At 47.5% G+C, this 25,171-nt stretch overlaps 11 protein-coding genes across 11 annotated transcripts, besides 1 other annotated feature; 6 read left to right on the top strand and 5 right to left on the bottom strand.

Annotated features, from left to right (window-relative positions):
* Nucleotides 1-108: 108 nt before the first annotated feature.
* Nucleotides 109-687, bottom strand: UA08_02670 (hypothetical protein; the record flags this gene model as incomplete). Its single annotated transcript, XM_020264738.1, has 1 exon — nt 109-687. The coding sequence occupies one exon, from the start codon at nt 685-687 to the stop codon at nt 109-111; it is 579 nt and encodes a 192-aa protein (XP_020122087.1).
* A 584-nt stretch (nt 688-1,271) lies between these two features.
* Nucleotides 1,272-2,299, bottom strand: UA08_02669 (40S ribosomal protein S1; the record flags this gene model as incomplete). The annotated part of the gene is made up of 5 exons (XM_020264736.1): nt 1,272-1,415; nt 1,469-1,970; nt 2,049-2,074; nt 2,133-2,217; nt 2,286-2,299. 5 exons carry the CDS (start codon nt 2,297-2,299, stop codon nt 1,272-1,274), a joined length of 771 nt encoding a protein of 256 aa, XP_020122086.1.
* A 1,090-nt stretch (nt 2,300-3,389) lies between these two features.
* Nucleotides 3,390-4,301, bottom strand: UA08_02668 (Uracil phosphoribosyltransferase; the record flags this gene model as incomplete). The annotated part of the gene is made up of 4 exons (XM_020264735.1): nt 3,390-3,441; nt 3,500-3,671; nt 3,731-4,089; nt 4,129-4,301. 4 exons carry the CDS (start codon nt 4,299-4,301, stop codon nt 3,390-3,392), a joined length of 756 nt encoding a protein of 251 aa, XP_020122079.1.
* Nucleotides 4,302-5,064: 763 nt separating this feature from the next.
* UA08_02667 (hypothetical protein) lies at nt 5,065-7,475 on the top strand (the record flags this gene model as incomplete). The annotated part of the gene is made up of 3 exons (XM_020264734.1): nt 5,065-5,419; nt 5,475-7,153; nt 7,206-7,475. The coding sequence occupies 3 exons, from the start codon at nt 5,065-5,067 to the stop codon at nt 7,473-7,475; spliced, it is 2,304 nt and encodes a 767-aa protein (XP_020122078.1).
* Nucleotides 7,476-7,872: 397 nt separating this feature from the next.
* UA08_02666 (GTP-binding protein rhb1) lies at nt 7,873-8,631 on the top strand (the record flags this gene model as incomplete). The annotated part of the gene is made up of 3 exons (XM_020264733.1): nt 7,873-8,139; nt 8,203-8,331; nt 8,392-8,631. 3 exons carry the CDS (start codon nt 7,873-7,875, stop codon nt 8,629-8,631), a joined length of 636 nt encoding a protein of 211 aa, XP_020122081.1.
* A 355-nt stretch (nt 8,632-8,986) lies between these two features.
* UA08_02665 (Serine--tRNA ligase, cytoplasmic) lies at nt 8,987-10,798 on the top strand (the record flags this gene model as incomplete). The annotated part of the gene is made up of 7 exons (XM_020264732.1): nt 8,987-9,119; nt 9,194-9,264; nt 9,332-9,493; nt 9,566-9,987; nt 10,043-10,133; nt 10,190-10,555; nt 10,643-10,798. The coding sequence occupies 7 exons, from the start codon at nt 8,987-8,989 to the stop codon at nt 10,796-10,798; spliced, it is 1,401 nt and encodes a 466-aa protein (XP_020122080.1).
* Nucleotides 10,799-11,248: 450 nt separating this feature from the next.
* UA08_02664 (D-3-phosphoglycerate dehydrogenase 1) lies at nt 11,249-13,073 on the top strand (the record flags this gene model as incomplete). Its single annotated transcript, XM_020264731.1, has 7 exons — nt 11,249-11,559; nt 11,621-11,928; nt 12,001-12,590; nt 12,683-12,725; nt 12,774-12,832; nt 12,889-12,970; nt 13,045-13,073. The coding sequence occupies 7 exons, from the start codon at nt 11,249-11,251 to the stop codon at nt 13,071-13,073; spliced, it is 1,422 nt and encodes a 473-aa protein (XP_020122083.1).
* A 440-nt stretch (nt 13,074-13,513) lies between these two features.
* UA08_02663 (Serine/threonine-protein kinase bur1) lies at nt 13,514-15,625 on the bottom strand (the record flags this gene model as incomplete). The annotated part of the gene is made up of 9 exons (XM_020264730.1): nt 13,514-13,655; nt 13,704-13,846; nt 13,921-14,230; nt 14,311-14,505; nt 14,558-14,771; nt 14,843-14,870; nt 14,943-15,113; nt 15,326-15,407; nt 15,486-15,625. The coding sequence occupies 9 exons, from the start codon at nt 15,623-15,625 to the stop codon at nt 13,514-13,516; spliced, it is 1,425 nt and encodes a 474-aa protein (XP_020122082.1).
* Nucleotides 15,626-16,137: 512 nt separating this feature from the next.
* On the top strand, nt 16,138-16,379 carry UA08_02662 (hypothetical protein; the record flags this gene model as incomplete). The annotated part of the gene is made up of 2 exons (XM_020264729.1): nt 16,138-16,227; nt 16,314-16,379. 2 exons carry the CDS (start codon nt 16,138-16,140, stop codon nt 16,377-16,379), a joined length of 156 nt encoding a protein of 51 aa, XP_020122085.1.
* Nucleotides 16,380-16,841: 462 nt separating this feature from the next.
* Nucleotides 16,842-21,788, bottom strand: UA08_02661 (hypothetical protein; the record flags this gene model as incomplete). The annotated part of the gene is made up of 20 exons (XM_020264728.1): nt 16,842-17,128; nt 17,197-17,345; nt 17,405-17,439; nt 17,712-17,835; nt 17,892-18,124; nt 18,179-18,313; nt 18,376-18,461; nt 18,516-18,848; nt 18,907-19,060; nt 19,126-19,432; nt 19,496-19,603; nt 19,654-19,799; nt 19,857-20,209; nt 20,265-20,396; nt 20,456-20,522; nt 20,576-20,683; nt 20,776-20,928; nt 21,204-21,279; nt 21,324-21,718; nt 21,774-21,788. 20 exons carry the CDS (start codon nt 21,786-21,788, stop codon nt 16,842-16,844), a joined length of 3,396 nt encoding a protein of 1,131 aa, XP_020122084.1.
* Nucleotides 21,789-22,672: 884 nt separating this feature from the next.
* UA08_02660 (putative nucleosome assembly protein) lies at nt 22,673-24,227 on the top strand (the record flags this gene model as incomplete). Its single annotated transcript, XM_020264727.1, has 5 exons — nt 22,673-22,719; nt 22,820-22,899; nt 23,009-23,710; nt 23,771-24,102; nt 24,174-24,227. The coding sequence occupies 5 exons, from the start codon at nt 22,673-22,675 to the stop codon at nt 24,225-24,227; spliced, it is 1,215 nt and encodes a 404-aa protein (XP_020122538.1).
* Nucleotides 24,027-24,080: a repeat region (Identified by RepeatMasker using a combination of RepBase library and repeat library created with RepeatScout).
* Nucleotides 24,228-25,171: the final 944 nt, after the last annotated feature.

Here is a 25,171-nt window from a genome sequence, read left to right as displayed (position 1 = left end):
CCATCAGCAGACTATTACCGTTTTTGGACAGAGCTGTTACTATACTCCAACATCGTCACCATAGTTCTTCTTAAACTCACAAAGGAAGACAAGAATGCGTCCAGCAACTCATCGCCCCAAGACCTTTCTCAGGCGGAAATTGCCCTCCTCCGCAGAATATTTGCTATCATTTTTGTTCTCGGTCGTTCTTGTTACCTGCACCCATATCGGATCCTCGGACTGTACGGGTTCGCCCAGGGTTCTAGCTCCATTGAAGTTCTTCTTCGCCTGCTCGGTCTGTGGCCAAACATCCCAGCCCCCTGCTCCTGCATCACTCTTCCACTTCTCCGGGTTCAGTCCATAGGTGACCGTGACGGATTCTGTAAGAGACAATGATGCGATGTCGCAGTCTAGCTGTTTCAGCCAGATATGCTTTACATACTCGAACAATCGATGGAGGTACTTCTTCGCATAGCCTATGTCCGCCTCGGTGTTCAGCTCCTGCGATGGATAGCCCGTGATCATCAGGAGTTGCGCTGGGTCGTTGACATCCTGGTACATGATATGCATCTGCGGGGAGCTCGGGTCTGGGTTTGTATAGGAAGAGCAGTGCTCTAGAATCTCGGAAAGAAGTTGGATGAAGGATGGAGACTCGGCAGACTGGCCCTCCTTTAGACGGCAGTGCCAGATCTTCGTGATGGGAGGCATACTGGCTTGGATGGCCGTCAAAGCCCTAGATTATACTCGCAACAGAAACTTCCTTAGGATAAAAACGGAGGTTAGTATTTAGTATTTACACTTCGGCTGTCAGCACTAAATGTGTAAAGACACGCCATTCAGCCCTGACATCACTGCTGTCAGCCTGAAGGATAGCTAAGCCAAGCATTCCTCGGCTCTTCCTGGACCCGTTAGCCCTAATGGTAGACACAGTGTACACGTATGCCTTTGACCGACTAAAGTGTGTGAAACAGAGCAAGAAATGAAGAAAAGAACTTCTTTCATAGGGCATTAATTCTCAGACTACCATACAGCACTTTTGAAACCCACGGCCAGGGCTATAATAAACCATAGAATACCTAGCAACTAGTGACATCACACTGGAAAATTCGTTATGTGCTCTTCTTCTTTTTTGTTGGGATTAATCAATCCATATCAAAAACTACCAGGTATTTCATTGATGCAGAAAAGAAAATCGGACCGTCGTGACAATTGATCCTTTATAAGAGAAAGGTCTCAACAACAGACTTTTCTATTGTGGGCAATCGATTGCTAAATAAGAGAGAAGTCGCTATTTAGACACTCTCCAGAACCTGCTCCTTGAATTCCCGCTCCACCTTGTGTCCCTGGTCATCTGTTGTCGATTCACCGTGCAAGTTCAACAAAGCACCGAGGTCGAACTTGGGAGACTTGAGCAGCTTAACCTTGCGGATGTGGACCTAGGACCAATTATTAGTTACACCGCCTATAGATCCAAAGTTTTGTAACTCACGTTCTGAAGGGGGTAGATTCCCTGGGTAGACTTCTCGATTTCTCGGCCAATGACTTCGGGAATGAGCTTGGTGGTGAGCTGCGACAGAGTGCAGCTGGCGGCTTCGCGCTGGATGATCTCGGTCATCTTCTTGCGAATAGCGCGGATCTGGGAAGATCCAGCGTATGTGGTCTTCTTGATCTGGTTGGGGCGTCTCTTGGTGAAAGCGATGGCGAACAGGCGGATGAGGTAGTCATCAGTAGTCTTGACGGTCACGTTCGCCTCGATCAAAGACTGCCACTTGCGCACGAGAGAGCGAAGCTTGTCCGATGTGAAGTCCAAACCGTGGAAGTTGGTGAGACAGTTCTTGCCCTGAACCTCGTCAACACGGAGCTTGACCTTGCGGAAAGCGTGGTCTTCGTCGTTCTGGAGGTCGGCAAGAGAAACTTCGAAGATACGGCCCTTCAAGGAGTCGTTGGCGTTCTTGAGACCGGTGGTTCGGTTGACGAGAGTCTTTCCAACACTTTAGACGGGTTAGTATTTTTTTTTTTTGCTTCTTATGTTCGGTAATTTCATGTCATTCATAATGGGAGCAGCGTACTCTCTGATCTGGAAGGTGGAAGGAGCCTGGTTCAACGAGTAAGCATATTATTCGCCATCATCACCGGAGTCGTTGACTCGTTACCTTCACGGAGTATTCATCCTTGCGAGAGAAGGGATCCACGGTCCTCTTCTTCAAGCCCTTCTTACCCTTCGACAACCGCTTGTTCCTGGACAAAGGAGAATATGTTAGGGACGATGCTTTGCATGAGAATTGATGGATGTGTTCGCTTCTTACTTTCCAACAGCCATGATTGCGATGAGACAGACTTGGGTGATCGCTCGCTATCACGGATGGGTGTCGGTCTTGTCGTGGTTCGAGGATAAATCAGACTCTCACTGAAAAACATCCCACAATCTGCGCTAAGCGAGGTTTGCACCGACGGGGCTCCGCCCTAAGCCTAACGCCATCACGTGACCCAGCCCTGGGCCCACAAGCACCGACCGCTGATTGGCTGCCCCACGCGCACCGGCAGCCAATCACCGCGGCCCGTCCGCCTGCCCTTTGAATACAGGCGGCAACTCCATCGATCTTGCTGTTGGAACTTCAGCTCAAACCACATCGATCGTTTGCAGTCATGGTACGCTCCCCAACTCGTGCGCTTGGCAATGGGATCTAACAGCAAGACAGGGAAAGCGCAAGAAGTCAAGCCGTGGCCCCCAAGGCCCCAAGAAGGTGAGACAGCGCCCGCTGGAAGTGTTGGCTTGAGCTAACTCGCATCCGTTCCGCAGAGAGAGCCTCTTGCGACGACCTTCGCCTGTCTTTTCTGCAACCACGAGAATTCGATCACGGTCAAGCTTGACAAGAAACTAGGTCTCGGGAATCTGTCGTGCAAAGTCTGTGGGCAGAGATTCCAGACCGGTATAAATTGTGAGGAGCCTTTTCAAGAACGCAAACAATGCCGGAGGCCGTTTGTCCTCTGACTGGTGATAATTTGCACAGACCTCTCTGCCGCCGTCGACGTGTATTCGGACTGGGTGGACGCTTGCGACGCCGTTGCAAAGACAAAGGCGAGCGGATTTGATGCGTCAGATTCACAAGCTGGCTATTCGCGCGGTTCACCTGCATCACCAAGAGACGGTAACGATGCAGATCTAGCCCCTGAAGACCTCTAGACTTTAGGTGATAGTCTGTACTTCTCTTTTTTGCATTTATATATCTTTTATATTACTTTGGGAGGCGGGAGTCGTCTTGTGGCTTTGGCGTTTCAATTAATTTTTTTTACATATTGAAATTATCTTTAGTCTTATATCAAAGCTATATAATATTGGAAGTGAATGAAACTTCGGCGTGATTCTTCTTTCACCCACGATTCTCAAGTATAGTTTCGCCTGCCATAAACTACAGGGTATAATATCTGTCACCAAAGTCACCCAGTCCGGGAATGATGTACCTATGCAAAGGTCAATGAATGAACACTGCGTATACGGGGGGGTATACCAAAAACATACTTCTTTTCGTCCAATCCTTGGTCAATGAATGCTGTCACCACCCTCAGTTTCGGGAACCGCTCGGCAAAGTCTGCTACACCTTGCGGGCTAGCAATCAAATTGAGAAATAAGATACGCTCTTCCGGAACCCCTCTTGATATGAGAACCTCGACAGCCATGGTGGCCGAGCCGCCTGAAAAAAAGAAAAATAGTGTTAGCTAGAACGTGCAGTTCCCTGGTCGAGAAACTCACCTGTGGCAAACATAGGGTCTAACAGGAGGACCCATCTCTGCGAGATATCTGCAGGGAGCTTATCGTAGAAAAGTTTCGGCTGGCAGGTCTCCTCGTCTCGTTGAATGAGGATCTTGCCGATGCGTACAGACCGACAACAATCGCGTAGACCTTGCTCCATAGCCTCCCCCGCTCGCATGATAGAGACGCCGCATATTTTCCCTTGGAATTTGACGCCGAGATACGACCGTCCGACTGGGGTGGTCACCGAGTTTTCCACGACAGGAAGATGATTAAGACCCTCTTCCACGAGGAGGCGAATGATGCGGTTCGAGTAAAAGATGAAATCAGCGCGGGGGGTGTTTTGGTCGCGAATCATACTATCCTTTGCATTAGCACAGTCGGAGTGTCACGCATACGGCGAGCCATACGTTAGAAGAGCGATCAGTTGCGGCGTCTGTGGCAAAACGTGAACGTTGTCGAAAGATACTGCCTTGGAGACAGTTGCCGTGGGCTTCTCGCCTTCAGGCCTGTAGAAGGGGCCGACGCCCTGTGCTGGCGAAGGCACATTGTCCTTGCAGTCAGTAGCCATGGTTTTTCTCGTCGTGGGCTGCGTGGGTTGTGTGGGTGGGAGTGAAGCCAAGGAAAGGTTGGATCGCGGGAGGCCCTCGAGACTCCGCACGATGCCAATGTATTATGATTTACATATCGATAAGGCTTATCATGAGCAAGCATTTGAGGGTCTACGTAGCAGCAATTCCGCGCCTGACTCGACGATAGAGATAGATAGATAGAAAGCCCGCTGAGAAAAGATGCTCGGGACTGAGGGCACACGTGGAAGCGTCCTACGCAGCTGCAGTAATATTGCGTCTTATATTCTAAAGCACAACTGGGGCATTCTATCTAGAATGAATGCATTGTGAGGTGACATTGAAGGTATGCGTTTTCTGCGCCGAAGTCTGGCGGGTGTGATTGGCTAAGCGACATCCCGTTTGTCCATGACTTCATCTCTCTCAAGTCACATCCTTGCATGCTTCGGGGCTGCGACGTCGAAGAAGTTTGCGCCAACACCGCGACCCCGAGAATACCGAAAATATCGACACAGATCGCATTACTCCAACTGAATGCGTGCTAATGCGCTTAGTTCCGGCCTGTAAACAATTGCGACTGCTCGACAATTGATGCGATTCCCACCATTCCTCCTCCCTACCGACGACGTCGTCGTCTGCAATCGAGCGCAATACGAACGGACCGGATCTCGATTCCACCATCGGCGCTTTAGTTGTTAATATTCAAGGACGGTTCTCAAATCCGAGGAACATGGTGGATAGTTTTCGAGCCAACTTTCGCACAAGATGGATTGGACAATGCCCGATCGACCTCGCCGACTAGTGACCTATGGCAAGCTGGCCCATAACCGGACTGAGCGAAAACCGCGATTGCACACCACCCAGGCTCAAGAGGAGAAACACAGCAATGGAAGAGACCGTTTACCCAGCTTGCATGAATCGGCTGAGGAAACTGCGACAGATAGGCGGACTTTTGTCGAGCCTCATGGCTCTGCGTCTCCCAGTCAAAGAAGCCGACCAAGCAACAGGTCTCCGAAGCGACGCAAACTCTCGCCCAAAGGTGATGACGAGGTTTCGCCCATCAGTAGTCCTCGGCCTAGAACTCGGCGTGCCGCTGCTACACAAACCACGTATGGGCGCAGTGAGTGATTAGCACCACCAACTTTGAGAATGCTTGCTTACCTTCATTTCTATAGAGGATTCGTTACGCCGTTCATTTTCCGACATACCAGATGCGAAGGGACGTTCAAATACTAGATTGAGTCGGTCACCAGATCGTTTCTCCGACCACGCAGTTTCCTCGAACAGCCGCATTACTCCTCCTCGTCACACTGAAGCGGCTTCTCACGCAGCTGCAACTCCGTCGAGAAGGCGCCTGGTCGATTCATTACGCGCGCTGGATGATCAGGCAGACAGCTCGCATAGTGACCTCGATTCACCACAACGTTTGTCCGATACGGGCGTATCTAGAGAATCCACCCCAATACACACCGGCTACGGAGACTCGCAAGCTCGTGATAGCCAAAAAGAATCGCAATTGCGCCAAATGGCTCACGAAGTAGCCGACAATGCCGCATCACCAATGTCAGCCAGCCCCAAAATTACTTATTCCCGCCAACGATCGTTCCTTCGCAATATTGACCTTCAGAGTGATCCTAGTGGTGATGCTACCGCTGATTTATACTCCTTACCGATCCAGTCTAGCACACTTGATACTACAATTACAGAGGCAGATCAAACCGAGAATTCTCGGACCGTACGTAGTATTCACGAGTTGCGACGGGCCGGCGTAAATGCTCGTTTTCAAGGACTTGTCGACTCCGTTTTTGAAGATATCGAAGATCGGTCCTCGTCTGCTTCGACCCGACGAAGCGGCTTTGTTCAGCTTTGTGAAAAATTTCTTGATGAAACCTTCACGCAGCGATTTGTTGAAACTGGAGCTTTTGAGCGCCTAACAAAATGCATGCCGGCGCGGGGTGATTTGATCACAATTCTACTCTCTGTATATGCCTGTGCACTGGTACTTCGACTGAGCCATCTTCCTCCCACCGTATATACTGGCGTCTGGCCGAAACTCATTGCCTCGGCGCCCACGCTACTGCCTTTGGATGATAGTACGCCTAAACTTATTACGCAACGTCGCCATGCTCTCTCCAGAATAAATCAAGCGGCTATACGCGATATATCTCTTCAATTTGGCCGTCTTTCGAATCTGGATGAACAGGAGTCTCTTAGGTTGTCTCCTCGACGACTAGTACTGCGCTCTCTGCATTCGACTATGCGGAAAGTGCGGGAAAAGGACATTGCTGAGACAATACCGGTGGAGGTGATCACCAAACTAGTGGATATACTTCTAGAACTCGCACAACAAGTTACGGAGCACGACATTAGCCCGGACAATTTTGTCGTCTTTGAAAGCATCATTTCAATCCTCGAAACTTATACGACGTCCTCGGATATTACGGGCAAGGCCCAGCAGGATGTTTTGATGCCACTTACCAATTCCAGCCATCTGCTATCTTCATTGGGCAAACGGAGTGATCCTCAGGACATCCAACTTTTGACTCTACATCTCAGACTTATTTTGAATATCACAAATGCCAGCCCAAGTCTCTGTGAAAATTTTGCCACAGTCGAACTCATACATGGGTTGATGATGATTGTCCTGTCCAATTATTCCATGGCCTCCGACGAGTTCATCGACGAAAAGAAGGATTCGCTCGATACGATCATTTTGGCACTGGGCGCCTTGATCAACTTGACGGAAGTGAGCGAGGCAGCGAGGCAAAACATCCTGAACCAGAAGCAAGGCCCCGAATCGCCGCTTGAACAAGTCATTTCGATATTTACAAGTGGGCTGAATACGGTGTCTGAGGTAAGCATGGTCTGCCGGCGAAGTGGGTATAAAAAAGCTGACGAATCGACAGGCCGATTCGGTGGTGCAAACACACTCGAATGTCGCGTTCGGATACCTTTCCATACTCCTCTGCACGCTGTGCATTGAGCGTGAAGGGTACGGTGTTGTCAAAGCTGCATTGAATGGAGTTGGCATAGAAAGACTGTTGGCCACGGTAGAAGAATTCCTGCACTACCATCGCAAGGTGGACGAGGAGCTGCACCAGTCGCAATCGCTCAAAGAGTTCACATCCAGGCTGCAGAGGATTCTGAACCAAGTCCGGGCAGTAGACCGGGCATAGTTAATTTCCATCATGTATCATCCACACTAGTTATCTCGATGTTGTACAAACACACAAAGCAACGAAGTTCTAGAAGCCTTAGCGCCGCGCATGTAAGGCTGCAAGGCAAACTTAACCAAACAATAAATTACCCGATGCGTCACTAGCGGCCCCCCCCCACCTGGCTTCGACCAATGTCGCAATGACTTTTACTTGTTCTTCCTCCTGCTCAACGTCTGACTGCCTCGCACCATATACACTCCTGCCATCTATACATTTACTAGCCCATCTGCGTGCTGTCGAAAGCGCGCCTTGACGAGGAAGGTTTCTGCCAATTGTTTCCATCTGTCAATCGCAGGCCTTGGTTGACGTCGGCGAGACAAGGGATAGCTTTTTATAGAGAGCGAGCCAGTACGAAATGCCTGCACCGCCAAAGCAGCGAAAGATTGCCATTGTAGGCAGCCGTTCTGTCGGTGAGGAATGGAGCTTCATGTCCCCTGATATCGCGAAATTGGATGTTAACGCCAGCTTGCTTCTCTTGACAGGGAAATCATCGCTTACTGTGCGGTTCGTGGACCATCATTTCGTAGAGAGTTACTATCCTACGATCGAGAACACGTTTAGTCGGATCATCAAACACAAAGGTCAAGACTTTGCGACAGAAATCGTTGACACTGCAGGCCAGGTATGTCGGGCTCCAGTCGTTCGTTCACTGCTCGGGCTCTGTTCATCTGACTCTTCTTGGTAGGACGAATATAGTATCTTGAACTCGAAGCATTTCATTGGTATCCATGGCTATGTGATTGTGTACTCTGTGGCATCTCGCCAGTCCTTTGAGATGGTCACTGTGATTAGGGACAAGATTTTGAATCATTTGGTATGGCTCTTCTCTTTGCCCGCCTCTTTTGTTTTCGGACCGGCCTAACACGAGAGACAGGGAGCGGACTGGGTGCCATTAGTGATTGTGGGAAATAAGAGTGATTTGAACGCAGATCAGCGACAAGTCCAACTAGAAGAAGGCCAACAATTGAGTCAGCAGTTCAACTGTGGTTTCACAGAAGCCAGCGCCCGTCTCGACTATAATGTTGCAAAGGCATTCGATATCATGATTGGGGAAATTGAGAAATCCCAGAATCCGTCGCAGCCCACAGGCGATAGTAAGTGCACTGTCATGTAAAGGGATGCACGCATCATTGTGAGTATCTAATGTGCTGTTTTGTTTTCGCGTTGCTTTATAAACTGCTTGTGGTGGCCGCATCTCTGGGATTTTTATATACTATTTAATAATCACGTGTACTGTAAAGGTTTAAAGTCGTCGGTATAGAACTTGTTGTCTGCTTTTGATGCCTGAGGGAAACTGTTCGTTATCTCGTAATGTCCGTTACCAACTTACCATACATACCGTAATCTTTCGCTCCCCGCCCCCTCGTCGATATTTCTCACCACAATATTTATCTAAGATAAATATAAAAACCCCGCGCTGTGAACAACCCGACAATCCAAGGAAACTCGCACACTCACCCCAATTCACCATGTTGGACGTCAACGACTTCGTCGCCGACCGTGGCGGTGATCTGAACAAAATCAGGGAAAGCCAGCGTCGTCGATTTGCTCCCGAAAGCGTGGTCGAGGAGGTCTTGGAACTATTCGAAGCCGCACGGCGAGGTAATTATAAAATCTTCCCCCCCTCCTTTTCTTCACCCCCTATTCTCTTTTGTATCATCTAATAAATTCTATAGCTAGATATGAAACCTCGCAGATATCCTCCAAACTCAACGGGTTGCAGAAGCAGATAGGCATGAAAAAGAAGGTGAGCAATGCCAATCGCACGGAAGCGCATATCTATCTGTTCGGCTGACCATGGTGAAATGAATCAGAACAAGGAAGACGCATCCGAACTGCTGCAACAGAAAGCAGAGCTCGAAAAGCAAAAGAAAGAATCTGACGAAAATGCAATTGCGAGGGAGAAGGAGCGTGACAAGAAGATCAAAACCATTGGGAACTACGTGCACGACTCTGTTCCTGTCAGCAATAACGAGGTAGGACGTGCCATACCACTCTGCAACCTGTATTGAATTTAGTCTGACATACACACTTTTTGCTTATATCAGGATGACAACGTGGTCGAGAGGACTTGGGCACCGGAAAATGTGAAGGTCGAAAAGCGCGATTGCCTGTCGCACCATGAAGTCTTGACGAGGCTGGATGGCTACGATCCGGAACGCGGCGTCAAAATTGTTGGTCATCGCGGTTATTGCTTGACTGGCTACGGTCTATTTCTGAATCTTGCGCTCATCAACTACGGACTGGAGTTTCTCTTCAAGAAAGGATACAAACCCAACCAGCCGCCACAGTTCATGTCGAAGGACGCCATGGCAAAAACCGCGCAACTGGAGCAATTCGACGAAGAGCTATACAAGGTCTCGGAAAGCGATGACAAGGACAATGACAAGTATTTGATTGCGACGTCCGAGCAGCCACTATCAGCGTTGCATAGTGACGAATGGTTCGTGGAGGCAGACTTGCCTGTCAAGTGAGGACACATTCTCTCTCTCTTTCTGCCCACAGTTTATTCTAACTGAAATTAGATATGCTGGCTACAGTACCTGTTACCGCAAAGAGGCAGGATCCCATGGAAAAGATGCCTGGGGTATCTTCCGCGTTCATCAATTCGAAAAGGTATTATTGAACCAGTCACCCCTTCCCTATGTGATTGCTTACATATCTCTTCAAAGATCGAACAATTCGTCTTGACCAAGCCTGAAGACTCATGGAAGGCTTTTGATGAAATGATTGCGACCTCAGAGGAATTCTACAAGTCACTGGGACTTCCCTACCAGGTGGTCTCAATCGTGTCCGGTGCTTTGAACAACGCGGCGGCCAAGAAATACGATCTAGAGGCGTGGTTCCCCTTCCAGGGCGAATACAAGGAACTTGTCTCCTGCTCGAATTGCACCGACTACCAGACCCGAGAACTGGAAATCCGTTTCGGTGCTAAGAAGGCCGATTCAAAGAAGGCTTACGTTCACGCTCTGAATGCTACCCTGTGTGCGACTGAGAGAACGCTCTGCTGTATCTTGGAGAACTATCAAACAGAGGATGTAAGTAGTGAACCTCTCTTCCAACATACATGCTGCTGCTTCTTCTTCTTCTCCTTGCTGACACTTTTTTCCTTCCAACTTTGACAGGGCTTCAACGTTCCGGAGCCTCTGCAGAAATACATCCCGGGAGCTCCCACCTTCATCCCTTACACTCGCGAGCTGCCAAAGGACACAACCTCGGCGAAGAAAGGCAAGTCAGGCGCAGCAGGCGCAGCGAAACAGCTGGAAAATCTCAAGGTCTGATGATGGAGGGTGTTGTGTTGGGCTAATATACACTGTCTGGGAACGCTGCTTCGGGCCTGTAAATTCATTTGTCCTGTCGGAGCCACGCTACGATGTGCAAGATGTAGTCAATAGTCATTATTCTCTTCAGGTGGCTCTTCAGGTGGCAGAATTTAACGCAAGAGAAAAACAAACAAACGAAGCAACATTATTGACGAGGATGAGTCAGAGTGTAGGGAAGGGAAAAAAAAAAAAAAAAAAAAAAAAAAACGTTCTCTCCGGAGCCCGAAAACGGAGCAGCAAAGGTGGGGGGAGGTCCCTTTCCCCGATGACTCAGGCGTCGACTGTCTGTGAAATCTGCTGAACTTCTGTTTTCTTCTTCTTGCTCAATCAATTAATTCATAATTTCACTCTGCATGCAGTGATTCTCTTTGCCTTGCCTTGCCTTGCCTTGTCTTGCCAGCAATCATCATGTCGTCCGCAAGGAATATCAGCGTGTCCCAGGATGATCTCATCCACCAAGTGTCCCGCAGTCTTGGTCTCTCGACATCTCCGGCCGCGCCCACGCATTCCACACCCTCCAGCTTTGGCTACGCTACTGCTGCTGCTAATGCCAATGTCACGGCCTCAAAGCACTTGAAGCCCTTTGCCACCGAAGACATTAAGATCTTACTGCTGGAAAATGTCAACCAGACAGGTCGCGATATCCTCGCAAGCCAGGGCTACCAGGTGGAATTCCTGAAGACTTCCTTGCCGGAAGATCAACTCATCCAGAAGATCAGGTAACCCAATTAATTCCGATCCAAGATGACATCGCGTGCTAACGTGGTTCTTTCTTTCAAGGGATGTCCATGTCATCGGGATTCGCTCAAAGACCAAGCTCACCGCTCGAGTCCTCCAAGAAGCCAAAAATTTGATCGTGATAGGCTGCTTTTGCATTGGAACAAACCAAGTTGACTTGAAGTATGCTGCGGATCATGGAATTGCAGTGTTCAACTCGCCGTTCAGCAACTCGCGCAGTGTTGCGGAATTGATTATTGGTGAAATCATCGCTCTCGCTCGCCAACTGGGTGATCGCTCCAATGAAATGCACGCCGGTACATGGAACAAAGTGAGCAATAAGTGCTGGGAAGTTCGTGGCAAGACACTAGGTATGCTCTTCTTTCTCTCTTCCTCCCCCCGTTGCAAAGTTTTCATAATTTCTCACAAAAATATCACAATAGGAATTATTGGATATGGCCACATCGGATCACAATTGTCAGTATTGGCTGAAGCAATGGGTATGAGTGTAGTTTATTATGATGTTGTGAACTTGATGGGGCTGGGCACATCTCGACAAGTCGACACACTCGAAGATCTTCTCGGACAAGCCGATTTCGTCACTTGCCATGTTCCTGAGCTTCCTGAAACGGTGAAGATGATCGGCCAACAGCAATTCGAACAGATGAAAACTGGAAGCTATCTAATCAATGCTAGTCGTGGAAGTGTGGTTGACATCCCTGCTTTGATCCAGGCCATGCGTTCTGGCAAGGTTGCCGGTGCTGCCCTTGACGTGTATCCCAACGAGCCTGCTGGAAACGGCGACTACTTCCACAACGATCTTAACACTTGGGCCAACGACCTCCGAAGCCTGAAGAATATCATACTCACTCCTCACATTGGTGGAAGCACCGAAGAAGCCCAGAGCGCTATTGGTATTGAAGTCAGCCAGGCTTTGGTCAAGTATGTCAATGAAGGTATAACACTTGGAGCTTGCAACATGCCAGAAGTCAATCTACGTTCATTGACAATTGATGAACCCGATCACGCACGAGTATGTATATCCTTGATTTCTGGAAAAAAACAAAGAAATCCCCCGACTTCCACCAGTGAATGCGTGAGACTGACCGTCTTCTCTTTCTACAGGTAATTTATATCCATCAGAACGTGCCCGGTGTTCTTCGAAGAGGTGAGTTCCTCCGATTCTTACCATAAGATACGTTCTAATCTGGCTTAGTCAACGAAATCCTGGGTGATCACAACGTTGATAAGCAGATGACCGACAGCAAAGGCGATGTAAGTCTACTGAAAGAGTGTGCAACACCCGTATACATTATTGACCATGTTTCTAGGTTGCGTATCTTATGGCTGATATCAGCAACGTGGACACGCCAACAATCAAGGACCTCTATTCAAGACTAGAGAGTCTTTCATGTAAGAAGGACCTTCTGGCATACGGAGTTTTTTTTTACTCGGGAGATTTTACTGACGTTCTTTCTTTTGTCCAGCGCGTATAATGACCCGCATTCTCTATTAGATGAGGCCAAGATGCCCGTATGAAATCCAAAGCATCTCAACATGATATGGCATGGCGTTTTTTGGGTTGATTTATTATATTGGAAAGAGACTAATAAGTAAAAGTGATTCAACCCCGCTTCTGGAAAAAAGAAATATTTCAACTTTATTTTACGATTATATCCCTCAACGGTTTCTCCTTTTACATTTCCTTCACACGTCATTGCTTCTTTTAACACCAAGTTTCAACCAGTCCAGTCGTTATGTCAACGAGGAAAAAAAGTGATGGAGATGGAATTCTTGATAAATATACTAAGATTTAGTGTAAAAATACAAAATGGCTTTAATAATTGATATATCTAAGAACCAAGAAAAGCTGAAACTCCCAGTAACCGTCCCGTCCAATAGAGGGGGAAAATAAAATAAATTAAAATAAAAAAGCGAACCACATCCACAGCATGATTACCGACGGTAGAGGTGGTAACTAGAATCTTCGCGACCCTTGTCTCTCGGTGGGCTTTGACTTCGACGTCGGGCATTTGGGTTCTCTCTTCGGTTACCGTATCGGCTATTATCCGGTCCACCACCGTCGAAGTGGCCGTTTCTATTGTACGATCGGTTTGAACTATTGCTTTCATGGTGACCATCGTACCTGGGCATGTAAGTATCGGGCCTTCCCTCGCCACGGCCAGTGGACCACCCTTCCTTTCGGCGGTCAGGACGATTGTCGGTCCTGCGATTTGACCATGCCTGGTGCTGTGATGATACAGGTGAAGGCTTTTGGGGCAGTCCTTCCTGTGATAGGGCATCAGCAAAATGAATTTTATACAACAAAGTCTCCATAGTAACAAAAAGGAGATTAAACGTACATCGATGGGGCGACGGAAACTCCCCGAAGGAACCAGACCGCCCCGTGGAACACGATTCATGCCGCGAGCTCCGGCGTTATTTGACCGGTCGCTATCCACATTATTACCAGGGACGGGTGCTTTCTGCTTCTGTCGAAAGTGTCGACGGTCGAGTTCGTGGGAGTCTTCGAATTGAGGTAGCTCGCCTGGCCGAGCAGGTAGTGGAGGGCTGGTAAAGTAGGGATGCTTCAAGGCATCAACAGCAGTTATCCTTGTCCGCCAGTCGAGCTTCAAGAGTTCACTAAGCAGAGATATCACCAAGGGTCCTTGTCTGCAGTGATTGGTGGTTATGTTAGCTGTTCAAAGTCTCATAGTTCTCACGAAACTTATAATATAATCAGTCAGACTTACTCCTTGAACACTTGGCTTAGATTGCCAGGCTTACTCCCAAAATCTTTGATGCCGTCACACCCAGGAAGTGAACTCCAACCAGGCATATTTTCCTCCGTCGGAGAGCCAACGAGCCCAAAAATTAAATGTGCCTGATTGAGGTCGCTATTACCAGCAAGTATCGGACGCCCTTTGAACATCTCACCAAAAACGCAGCTAGAATCGGGTAAGCAACTCAACTCTCAGGGAGAGGTCAGATCATTCTTACCCAACACCCCACATATCAATTGCGGTTGTATAACGACGCAATTGCAAGAGTAGCTCGGGAGGTCGATACCATCTAGTAACAACCAACGGTGTGTAGTCTCTTTTTGCCTCGCCGCCACCTTTTCCAGGCTGCGGGGGTTTCTCATAGTAAGGTCGCGCGAGTCCGAAATCAGCGATTTGAAGCACGCCCGTATTGCTAATAAGGAGGTTTGCGGCTTTTTTTTTTTTTGAAGAAAAAAAGGTTAGACTTAGCAAGTAGGTTTCCGCATGGCTAAATAAGACAAACCTTTCATGTCTCTGTGTAGTATTCCGCTCTATACAATCAGGAATTGATCAGTCAAAGCCTTACAATCAAAACAGCACAGAAAGACATCATCAAGACGTACCTCGTGTAGATAACGCACTCCTTCTAACAGTTGCAGCATATAACACTTGATTTGCGGCTCGGTGAAATGAACGTTTGGGTTCTCGAGAAGCCCCGAAAGGTCGTGTTCCATATATAACATAACCATGTACATGCTTGGTTTTTTCCGTCCTTCTCCTGTGCAATGTGTTGGCTAAGTTCAAGTAAGACGTAGCGTAGTAATTATAGAGCACCTTTACTCTTTTCCACAGCCATTTCTGGCAAACGTAACACATTCGGATGTGAAAGCATCTTAAGCAGCTTTATCTCTCGCAGTGCGGTGATGGGAAACTGAAAAGAGAAAAGAAAAAAGGTTAGATTTTTGATTGAACATCCTTCATCAGAGATTCAGAGAAAAGAACTCACCCCGTCCATTTGATTATGCATGAGTATCTTCTTCAAAGCAACCACAGCACCGTCTTTTTTTGACCGGGCCTTGTAGACCTCTCTTTAAAAAAAAAGTAAAAATAAAATAAAGGTCAATCATGGGATAGTCCCAAGTACAGACAAAAGGGCGATCACGAACCCAAATGTGCCTTCACCCAATTTCCCTAGGAACTCGAAATCGCGTATGTTCGAGCATCCTCGAAACCGACTTTGGCCGTTCTCATATCGCTCGAGAGACGACTTTTGTTGTGATGGCTGAGGCGAACCTGGGACGGTCATTCTGCTCCATATGCATGGGAACTTTCTTCTCGAGCAAGTGATTCTTGGTCCGGATCAGACAGTAGAGGCTGGGGATGTCATATGTAAAGATCAAGCATTCTGCCAGAGGGAGCAGGCGCTATGATAACGGTGCAATTGGGGGTGCGCAAAAAGGAGACAGAGCCGACTCGTCTGAACAGGTGCGCAATCGATCCAGTCTGCTGTATGGCTATCGGTCGACAATTGTGCACAGCATATAGATTTATTCGTACGGCTATTCTTGTTGCGGACGGCGAGTGACGCCGATAAGAGATAGATCTGCGCTAAAGCGGTCACGTGACATAGCCTCCGAACGACGAGACGGACTCACTTGCGCTCCCTCTAGAAGGTAATTAACCACCATCTATTGAATACAAAACACACATCTCGATTGGCGTTCCCAGACCACAAGTGAGTTCTCGCACCATAATAGCTTTGCTGTCATATTTCCCAAATTCATTCTTTTCTGACCGAAGAACAAAATAAAAGCAGCCATGTCTGGCAAACACCCAATCCACGTTCACCCGGCTAGGCCTTTTTACCGATTCACTGCAACCGCATTGGGAGCTAGCATGTGGTTTTTCGTAAGTCACATATCCCGGTCTCAGTTTTGGCGTGGGAATGGAATGTTTTGAGGTTCATATGCTGAGCTCTTTATTCGATCCTATAGTTGATGTATCGGGCAAAGAAAGACGGTGCGGCTTTGCTCGGATGGAAACACCCTTGGGACCATTGAGTTATTACTACCGAATCGATACCCCTCCCTCTTCCGTGAGCTGGAGACTTTGAAAGAATGCTATGCGAGTTATCGGAATGGACATGTTACGCAAATTATATTGGGCTAGCACGGCATGCTTCTTAACGTCATATGAAAGAGCATATCTATCTTGATGCAGCCCGATCCCTCTCTCTTTTCTTTATAAAGAGTGTATTGCGTGACTAGGGCATTCTCAGGAAAAAATAAAAAAGAGAGAACTTAAGACTATACATAGATACTGTATTTCTATCAGTTGAAATTCATGACTTCTTTGAACTTTTTGAACACTTGCGCCTATATAATGCGGTTTTCATACACAAAACGGTCTTCATTCTATCTCTTCAAATGAGACAGACAGGCAAGCCCAATCATTCACACAAATGGGCAATGTAGTATACTTTCCATATTGCAAGCTGGCTTTGTGCATGCATACCATTTATCTCACGACCTCATCTGTCCCAACAGAACCTTGTACTCGCGCCGGCTTTTCTTTCTATTTGGTCGAAGGAGGGAAAGCCCACGACCTATAGCGCGGGCAAGGGAGGGAAATACGTAATTTTCTGCAACCCACGAAACTGCAAAACTGCATATTGCCAGAGCCACAAGGAACATTGCAAAGCTCCAGGGCAATTCTGTCAACTGCATTATGCGTGTTAAAAATCCTGAAGACTCACTCAACATGTATGTTGATAATGACAAAGCCAATCCAATTGTAGCAAGGAAGGGAACTAGGACGAGTGTTAGTCGAAACGAAATACCTCAAGCGAAAAAAAGCAAAAAGGACAGCAGTACTTACCGTTCCTGTAGATTCGTTGTCTGAATGGCGGTCCTACACTCAGAACAATGCTAGAAAGGATGTATTGGTAACATGAGAGAAGGAATAACGATGTGTTTTCCGAGTTTTCAATGTTAGTATCGTCAAGATTGATCGTGGGTGGTATGTACCTATTCAAAATCTCAGCCCAAATGCATTGATTATTAATACGTATTCAGCAATTTCTTACCAAGGCCTTGTTCGAACAGTTTCAAAGACCACTAGCTGTGTTATAATAGCTAGTGCTATCTGACCAATTAAAGGGGTCAAGACCTTCCGCGAAACGAGATCTGCAGTTGGCCGTTTTCGAGACAAAACTGGGAAAGCGTCATTCCAACCCACTAGAAGGAAATGTCAGTTGAATCATTTCCCAAGTCGGGGATTCTGAAGTCTCACTGAAAATGGCGATCGGCAATATAAGAGCCAAGTCAATATAGAGGTACTGTATACAACAACGAATTAGTCCACGTTCACGTTGTCGAATCTGGGCGGCTAACCTGGAAGTCTCCCAAGTTTGAGGCCGACGTGTATAAGAAGCTGACTGTTGTGAACTGAATGGCAGAGTAGAGACTCATATACTTAAAACAACAGAAGCTTGTGACCAATGCAGACCGACCCTCCCTAGACAAACGGATTAGAAACTGGATGTACTCGAAAGCCAATGAATTACCACCTACTTTATCAAGGTCGGAACGCAGGATATATCAAAAATGCGACTTGTGAAAGGAGCCGCAACCGATGCCTCAGCATCTGAGAGCGATATACCGACATCTGCTGCTTTCAGTGCACCACAATCATTAGCTCCGTCGCCGCAAAATCCGCAACAGTAGTCTAGTGATTGAAGCTTCTCAACAAGCTCATGTTTCTCATCAGGAGACATTCTGGCAAAGACTTGGCCTTTAACAAGAACCTATTGCCGTTAGATTGTGACGGTTAACCTTGTCTTTTTTGAATGATAACTTACTCTTTTGAGGACGTCTTCAGTTGCGTAATCGATGAGCCATCGAAATATATCTCCACTGACTGCCAATGAATACGTGTTCATATTGAGCCTGTTTAGAGGAATTGAAACGTCATGCGTAGCGGGGTCCAAGATAGGCTGCAACTCTGTCGTGAGCATATAGACGTTCATCTTATCATCAATGAAACATGTTAGCTCACCATGAGTGTTTTCTCGTCAAGCCTTGAGGCTGGGTCATCAACGCTTTCCCATATCAATGTGGCACTCGGGTCCAGGTGATGGTTGCCTAAAATCGTCAGATACATCTTTACTTAGAGATGATATATATATATGCACTTACTGTCGGAGAGATGAGGTACGAAGACCGGTGAATTGGGGTCTATGAGACCACACTCCCGGGCAACGCTAATAGCAGTGAGAATGTTATCCCCCGTACACATGACAGTTCGTAGCCCGGCTTCTCTGAGTTCAGACATGACTGGGGTGGTGGTGTCTTTTAATTTGTTCTCAAAGACAATGAATCCCAGGAAATTTAAACCAGATTCTGCTTGTTCTCTCGACATTTTCTGGATCTTCATCCAGCTTAACTTGGGTTCGTATTTCGCGGCGCAGGCAATGACTCGGTAGCCTCTATGGGTGTAATAGCCCAGCAATTCGTCAAAATTAGGCGGAACTAATATTTGGGTTAAATCAAATTTGAAGTCCAGATAAGTAGCCAAGACTATACTTACGAGTGTCGGCATGACAGATGTCCCTCATACACTCAGGAGCCCCTTTAACAAAAACGCTAGCACCGTTTTCACCGAATTGTCGCACAACAACACTAGTACGGCGAAGGTGCGAAACGAACTCAAAGGAGCGTAAAATGCCCAGCTCTAGTGGAGTCTATTTGGCGGGAGATGAGCATGTCATATAAGCCCCAACAGTTTGAAAAGAGAGACACTTCTTACCTGATCCTTTTTAAAGTCATGCCAGCTATTTGGAGGTCTCGCCACTGATGGTATGATGGTATCGCCATTGGAACTGCCTTGCTGCTCGGCCTGAGTATTTCCACCTTCTTCGAATGTCCATCCTGTGAATTCAAACATTCTAATATCCAAAGGATCACCAAGGAGCTCCCCATCAACGACTCGAAGGGAATGACAGGTGGCCATTGTACATATGATATCTCGGGACTTGTCGTAATCTAGTTCGGTATTTTGCTGGGAACGAGCAGCGGCGATCAACTCCCTCGGATCAGAAAATATGTCACTGAAGCTATAACTGCAGTTAGTTGTGATCTGATAATGTCAAACCAACTTAACTGGTGAAATCAATTACCTCTTGTTTTTGCTAGCTGTACGGATACCAAGGACATCCAATCCATCTTCAGTCAACGTTCCGGTCTTATCAAAACAGACTACGTCTAGCTTGCCGCCGACATTTACCCTGACTTTGTTAGGTGACAATCCCACAATGAAAAGCTAGCGGTGACAAACCTCTGCGGGCTGATACAGAATATTTGCTGCTTTTTCAATCTAGCCAAGGCAAAATTCGTCCCTATAGTCAAAGTTGCTGGTAAAGCCGGTGGCACGACAATAGTGATGAGGTCCAGAGCTCGAACCACAACAGTACGCCAAGAGAGCTATATAGCAGTTAGTTAGATGACGTCGAGCAAAGCAAAGTGGATGGATCTGCATACTCCGAGTCTGATGAAATTAGCAAAAGAGGCTACGAACCCTAAGGCTGCAACCATCCCCATTACTGAGATATATCGGAAAGAGTCTCGGTAAAATTTGAACCCAGAGGGCTTAGGAAAGAGCATCGACCGAACAAGAGAGCCCTTTGTCGTCGAGAACCCGGTACGCAAAGCAATCCCAAGGGCAACAGCTTCCACTTCTCCATCAGACTGACGGGGTCGGCGTGCGCGAATGACTTTTGTGCCATAAAAGAGGAAATGTTTGGCCACTGCTGGATTGATAGAAGGGGCCTTTAGGTCGAGATAGTCGAGAACATCTTCTGTGACTGGTATCTTTGACACTGGTACGGATTCCCCTAGAAAAGATATTTGATTAGGGTGTATTCTTGAATGTTAAAAAGTGATACATACCTGTGAGCATGCTCTCATTGATAATACAATCTCCAGATAATAATAAGCAATCGCAAGGTACTTGGTTAAGTGATGGATCTGAGACTTCAAAAACATCACCTGGAACCATATTGACAGACGAGACGGTTCGCCCTTTGCAAATTTATCAGTTTTGTTTCTTCGAGAAATAAAAAACGCTTCATGTTACATACAAAACCCGTTCCGCAGCACTCGTACGTTGCATTCAAAATGAGAAACCTCTTTGAGTCGTGCCATTGTCTGGACCAGGTCAGTTTTCAGTTCCACTGTACGAACGCTGACTGAATACTCACCGAGCGTGTTTCAAGAATGGTTGCGGTAATACTGAAGAGAGAGATGAGGAAAATGCAGACGGCATAGTAATAGTATGTATCCAAAGACCAAAGAATCAAGCTCGCAATCTGAAATATATAAAAAGGATGAAGGACCTAAAGATGTATTGCTGAAGTTAGACAAATTCGTTTTCCATCACAACACTGTTATGGATTCATACCTCGTCGACGAGAAGCTGACTGGTAGACTTCTGCTGCACGTCAATGATGTTCTGGCCGAAGACAAGTTCTCTGTTGTCTCTTTCCTCCGCATCCAACCCCAGGCGCATGCGTTTAGTGCTTGTCCAAGCGGAGTCTTTCCATCCACTAACGGACTGGAAGGAATCGTCCACTGGGTTATATACAAATCTTAGATATCTGTATTCCAGTAATCTAAGATGGCTGAGTACTGGATCATTATCCTCGTCGTTATCGGAGCGCATTATGCCGAGCGATGGAAGGCTGAATATTGTCGAAAGCGGATATCCATAGCTTTGCCTAGAGATCTGGTGAACTACGAATTGCCCGTATTGATCCTGTGCTGTTTTAGCTCACATTATGCCATGCGCGCTTTTGATGAGCTCTTCAACTAACCTCAATCGCAACCCACCGGCAGTCTCTGAGCGGTGCCGGGGCCCCTATCAATCGTAGCCGCCACTTCGGTATCCAGTGAAGGATGAGATAACCTATTCCCAAAGATATCGTACATAAAAATACGTATAAAGCAAACCCCCAAGGACTGGTGCAAAACCCTGTGATCACGGCGGTCAAGTCTTCCGTCGCGATGTATATCTTCTGGCTGATGCGACCGCCGGCTTTCCTCCGGTCGAGGAAAGACTGCGCGGATTCATGTCTATCGAGCAGAGGATGTTCGGCAGATGCGTGAGATTCAGAGCGCCGATGGCGCTTTCCGAATGAAACAATAGATTCAGCGCCGTCGCGGTCATCAAGAAAATTGTCATCCTCAAGATCGGTATCTTGTTCCAGGGCTTCTTCAACGTCTTGTCCTAGATCTTCATCCTCGGTGAGGTATGTGAAAGTAACCGTCGAATCATGACGTGAACGACGATGAGCGAAGGACGCAATGCTGGACGGCACACTCTCGGACATAGGCCCGGAAAAGACCTACACTGTGATCAGACCATGCAGCATCTCATATGGTGGCATCGGTATATATTACCTCGTCATGCGCCATCTCTACCTCGGATGCGATGCTGACACTGATGGGCGTTTTAGTACGACATTCAATCTAGACCCTCCAACTTGTTTGACCAACCTGCTCCTCATTGAACCCCTCCGATTTCCATTTGAAAGCACCCCATTCCCATTACTCGAACCTTGGCGGGGCGGCATCCTGCCGGGGAAAGCTCTGAAGAGCAATCGTTCGATATGTACAGACTCTTCGTGCGGCGGTCTTCGCGGCAAAGCTTCTGGAGGGGGGGTGGTTTTAAACGCAGCTCAGGAATAGAAGGACATGACGTAGTATAGACATGCACTAACGAGAACCCTAGCAGCACCGATTTGAAGCGCCGTCATGTCTAACAGGTTCACGAGGGCGTCAAAACATGGCTGTGGTGGAAATACGACCGGGCCTTTATCATATCGCGTATTGGTGTGTATTCCGCGGCTTAGTAACCACATAACCATGACAGTTCGTACGTAGAATGTCACGCAAGATCGTTCAAATCGCTCTGGAGAAGATGCGTAGATGTCATTACATTACAGTATATACCGCATACAGAGCTGTGGCAGATATTCTGACTTGTGATCTGTACGACTGCGCAACAAGCACAGGCTCGTATTATATACCGCAGAATACGCGGCTTTGCAGCGCGGGCGGCATGACGGTACGGCGGTATTACCCACGCGCCGGAAATTCTCAACAGTCCAGCAAGGCTTGGCGCGAAAGGGCGCTAAGGTTCCCACCAAGCCAGCCCAGCACGCTTTCACCTCCAAAACTCTGGAGGAAGCAAACCTTCTCTTCGACTCTCGAGATTTTTCTTTTACCCTCCCTCCTCCCTTCGCGTCCCTCATCCACCCAGCTCCTGTTCTCTATCTGGCCTTCACCTGCTGTTCATCATGTCAGAGCCTATCAGGAATAAGAAGGCTGATTTCCCAGTCGCTCCGTGCGTAATCATCGCTCTACCCCTCATCACTCTGCATTGCTTGCTGGAGTGAGTAGCACAGGGATAACAACAAACTGACTGACTGATTGTTCTCTTTCAGAACCCCACAGAATACACCTGCTAACAACGCTCCCATCTCTTCTCACGCTCAGCAGCCAGGTGTAGCCAGCATAACTGAAGGTATGTCGAATTTTTTTTTTCTTTTTGGTTATATTTTCCCCCATTCGTTTTCCATTTTGCCACCGGTCTGACCATCTCCTCTCTGTAGAAAACCTTGACCATGTCGCAGCCGCGAGTCTTTTTGCGAAGAACCCAGCTCTTATTTCAATGATCCAAGGCAGGCTGGGCTCTCTTGTTGGCCGCTCGTCAGGCTATATTGAATCGCTGCCCTTGCCAGTCCGCCGTCGTGTCGCCGGCCTGAAGGGCATCCAGAAGGATCATGCCAAGCTCGAAGCTGAGTTCCAGGAAGAGGTGCTCCAGCTGGAAAAGAAATACCTCCAGAAATTCACACCGCTTTATCAACGACGTTCTGAGATTGTCAATGGCGTTGCTGAACCTACCGAAACCGAAGTGGAAGCTGGCGAAGTCGAGGTCGAAGAAAACACAGAGGAAACCGAGAAGGAGGCCGAGGAGAAACCCGAAGCTCCATCCGAGGAAACCAACGTGGCTGGTATTCCAGAGTTCTGGCTCTCAGCCATGAAGAACCAAATTTCTCTAGCCGAGATGATCACAGAGAGGGACGAGGAAGCTCTCAAGCACCTTATCGATATTCGCATGGAGTACCTTGACCGGCCCGGTTTCCGCCTCATATTTGAATTTTCCGAGAATGAATTCTTCACAAACAAAACGATCTCCAAGTCATACTTTTACCAGGAAGAAAGTGGTTACGGTGGCGATTTTATCTACGACCATGCCGAGGGCGAGAAGATCGACTGGAAAGCAGACAAGAACCTCACTCTTCGCGTGGAGAGCAAGAAACAGCGAAATAAAAGTAGGATTACCCCCAGATCAACACCACTGTTACATTGTACTGACTGCGCTTGACCCCAAGGTACGAAACAAACCCGTGTGGTGAAGGTTACCGTTCCTACTGAATCTTTCTTCAACTTCTTTGTTCCACCGAAACCCCCTACGGATGAAGATGATGATGCTGCCACCGATATCGAGGAGAGACTAGAGCTCGACTACCAGCTCGGTGAAAATATTAAAGAGAAGCTGATCCCACGTGCAATTGACTGGTTCACTGGTGAAGCTCTTCAATTCGAGGAATTCGGAGAGGATGTTGAGGAGGATGACGAGTTTGATTTTGATGACGAAGATGATGACGAAGACGATGATGAGGACAGAAGGTCTGATAATGGTGACGAGGAATCCGACGAAGACGTATGTCACACCACACCCCACCTCACCTTTTCTCCCTCGGCATATGACTGACAAGACTCAACTCTTCATAGGATGACGGAACCTCGAAGCCTAAGAAGGAAGCTGCAGAGTGCAAGACAAGCTGAAGGCAATCCCGTGGATGGTTAACCGGAGATATTGTCTGGACGATATGACAATTTGACAATACATTCCCGGAAATTGTCGCTTCTTTTGCTTTCCCTTTCTTTTTTTTTTATCATAGTTGTTCTTCTACCTCCTGCCCAGACCTCACATTCGAAGCATAATACATATAATACCTGTTCATCATCGACCCAACCTCGCTCCTGCCAACAGAAAGAACCGGAGCGCTTCATCGACAGGACGCTTCCAGGCAGAGGGAAGCCGCAATATTTCTTTTATGTTCCCAAGTGATAGGAATTGGCGGAGTTGGGGTGATTTCTTTCCAGCAGTCTCTATTGTCTCTTCCTGTTGTCCTTAATCTTATTTCTTGTGTTCTTACTTCAGTCATACAGTTCAGACTCTAAAAATGGCTCATAATCAAGTTACGTCTTTGGAACGCAACCCGCATAATAGTGTCTCTGCAGGATCAATAAGGGGATATCCCAGCCAAATGCCTGTCAAAGAAACAGCGAGGGATTTTGCCCACAAGGGGTTATTCTCCGCGGCAAAAGTGTCTGTCAAGGAGGAGATTGGACTTGGACCTAGTATCAACATAACTAGCTACCACACAGGCTATAAATGCAATTTACCACGAAGCCACGGCCTCTAGAAAACATGTTATTATTTAATAGTTATCAAACACACGAGTGGACACCTAGTTGGGAAGCTTTGGCCTCACTGCCAGGCCTCAGGGGTTGGTTGCGCCGCCGCGGCTCGCTAGTGGCCAGCTTTAGCCCCAGCCTTCGTTCGTCAACTCTCCAAATATTAATTATTATTATTGTCTTACTCCATGTTCAACCAGCTATACAGCGACGTTGCGCCTCTTGCTTGTCTGTCTATGTCTTGGAAGAAGGAGGCAGCCTAGCTTTGACGCATTTCCTTTTCTGCTATTGTCACTATCACTGCCTGA

This window comes from Talaromyces atroroseus, assembly GCF_001907595.1.
Source record: "Talaromyces atroroseus strain IBT 11181 chromosome Unknown scaffold_2, whole genome shotgun sequence".
NCBI lineage: Eukaryota > Fungi > Ascomycota > Eurotiomycetes > Eurotiales > Trichocomaceae > Talaromyces > Talaromyces atroroseus.
Note: the sequence above shows the minus strand (reverse complement) of the source record. Positions and strands in the feature narration are given on the sequence as shown.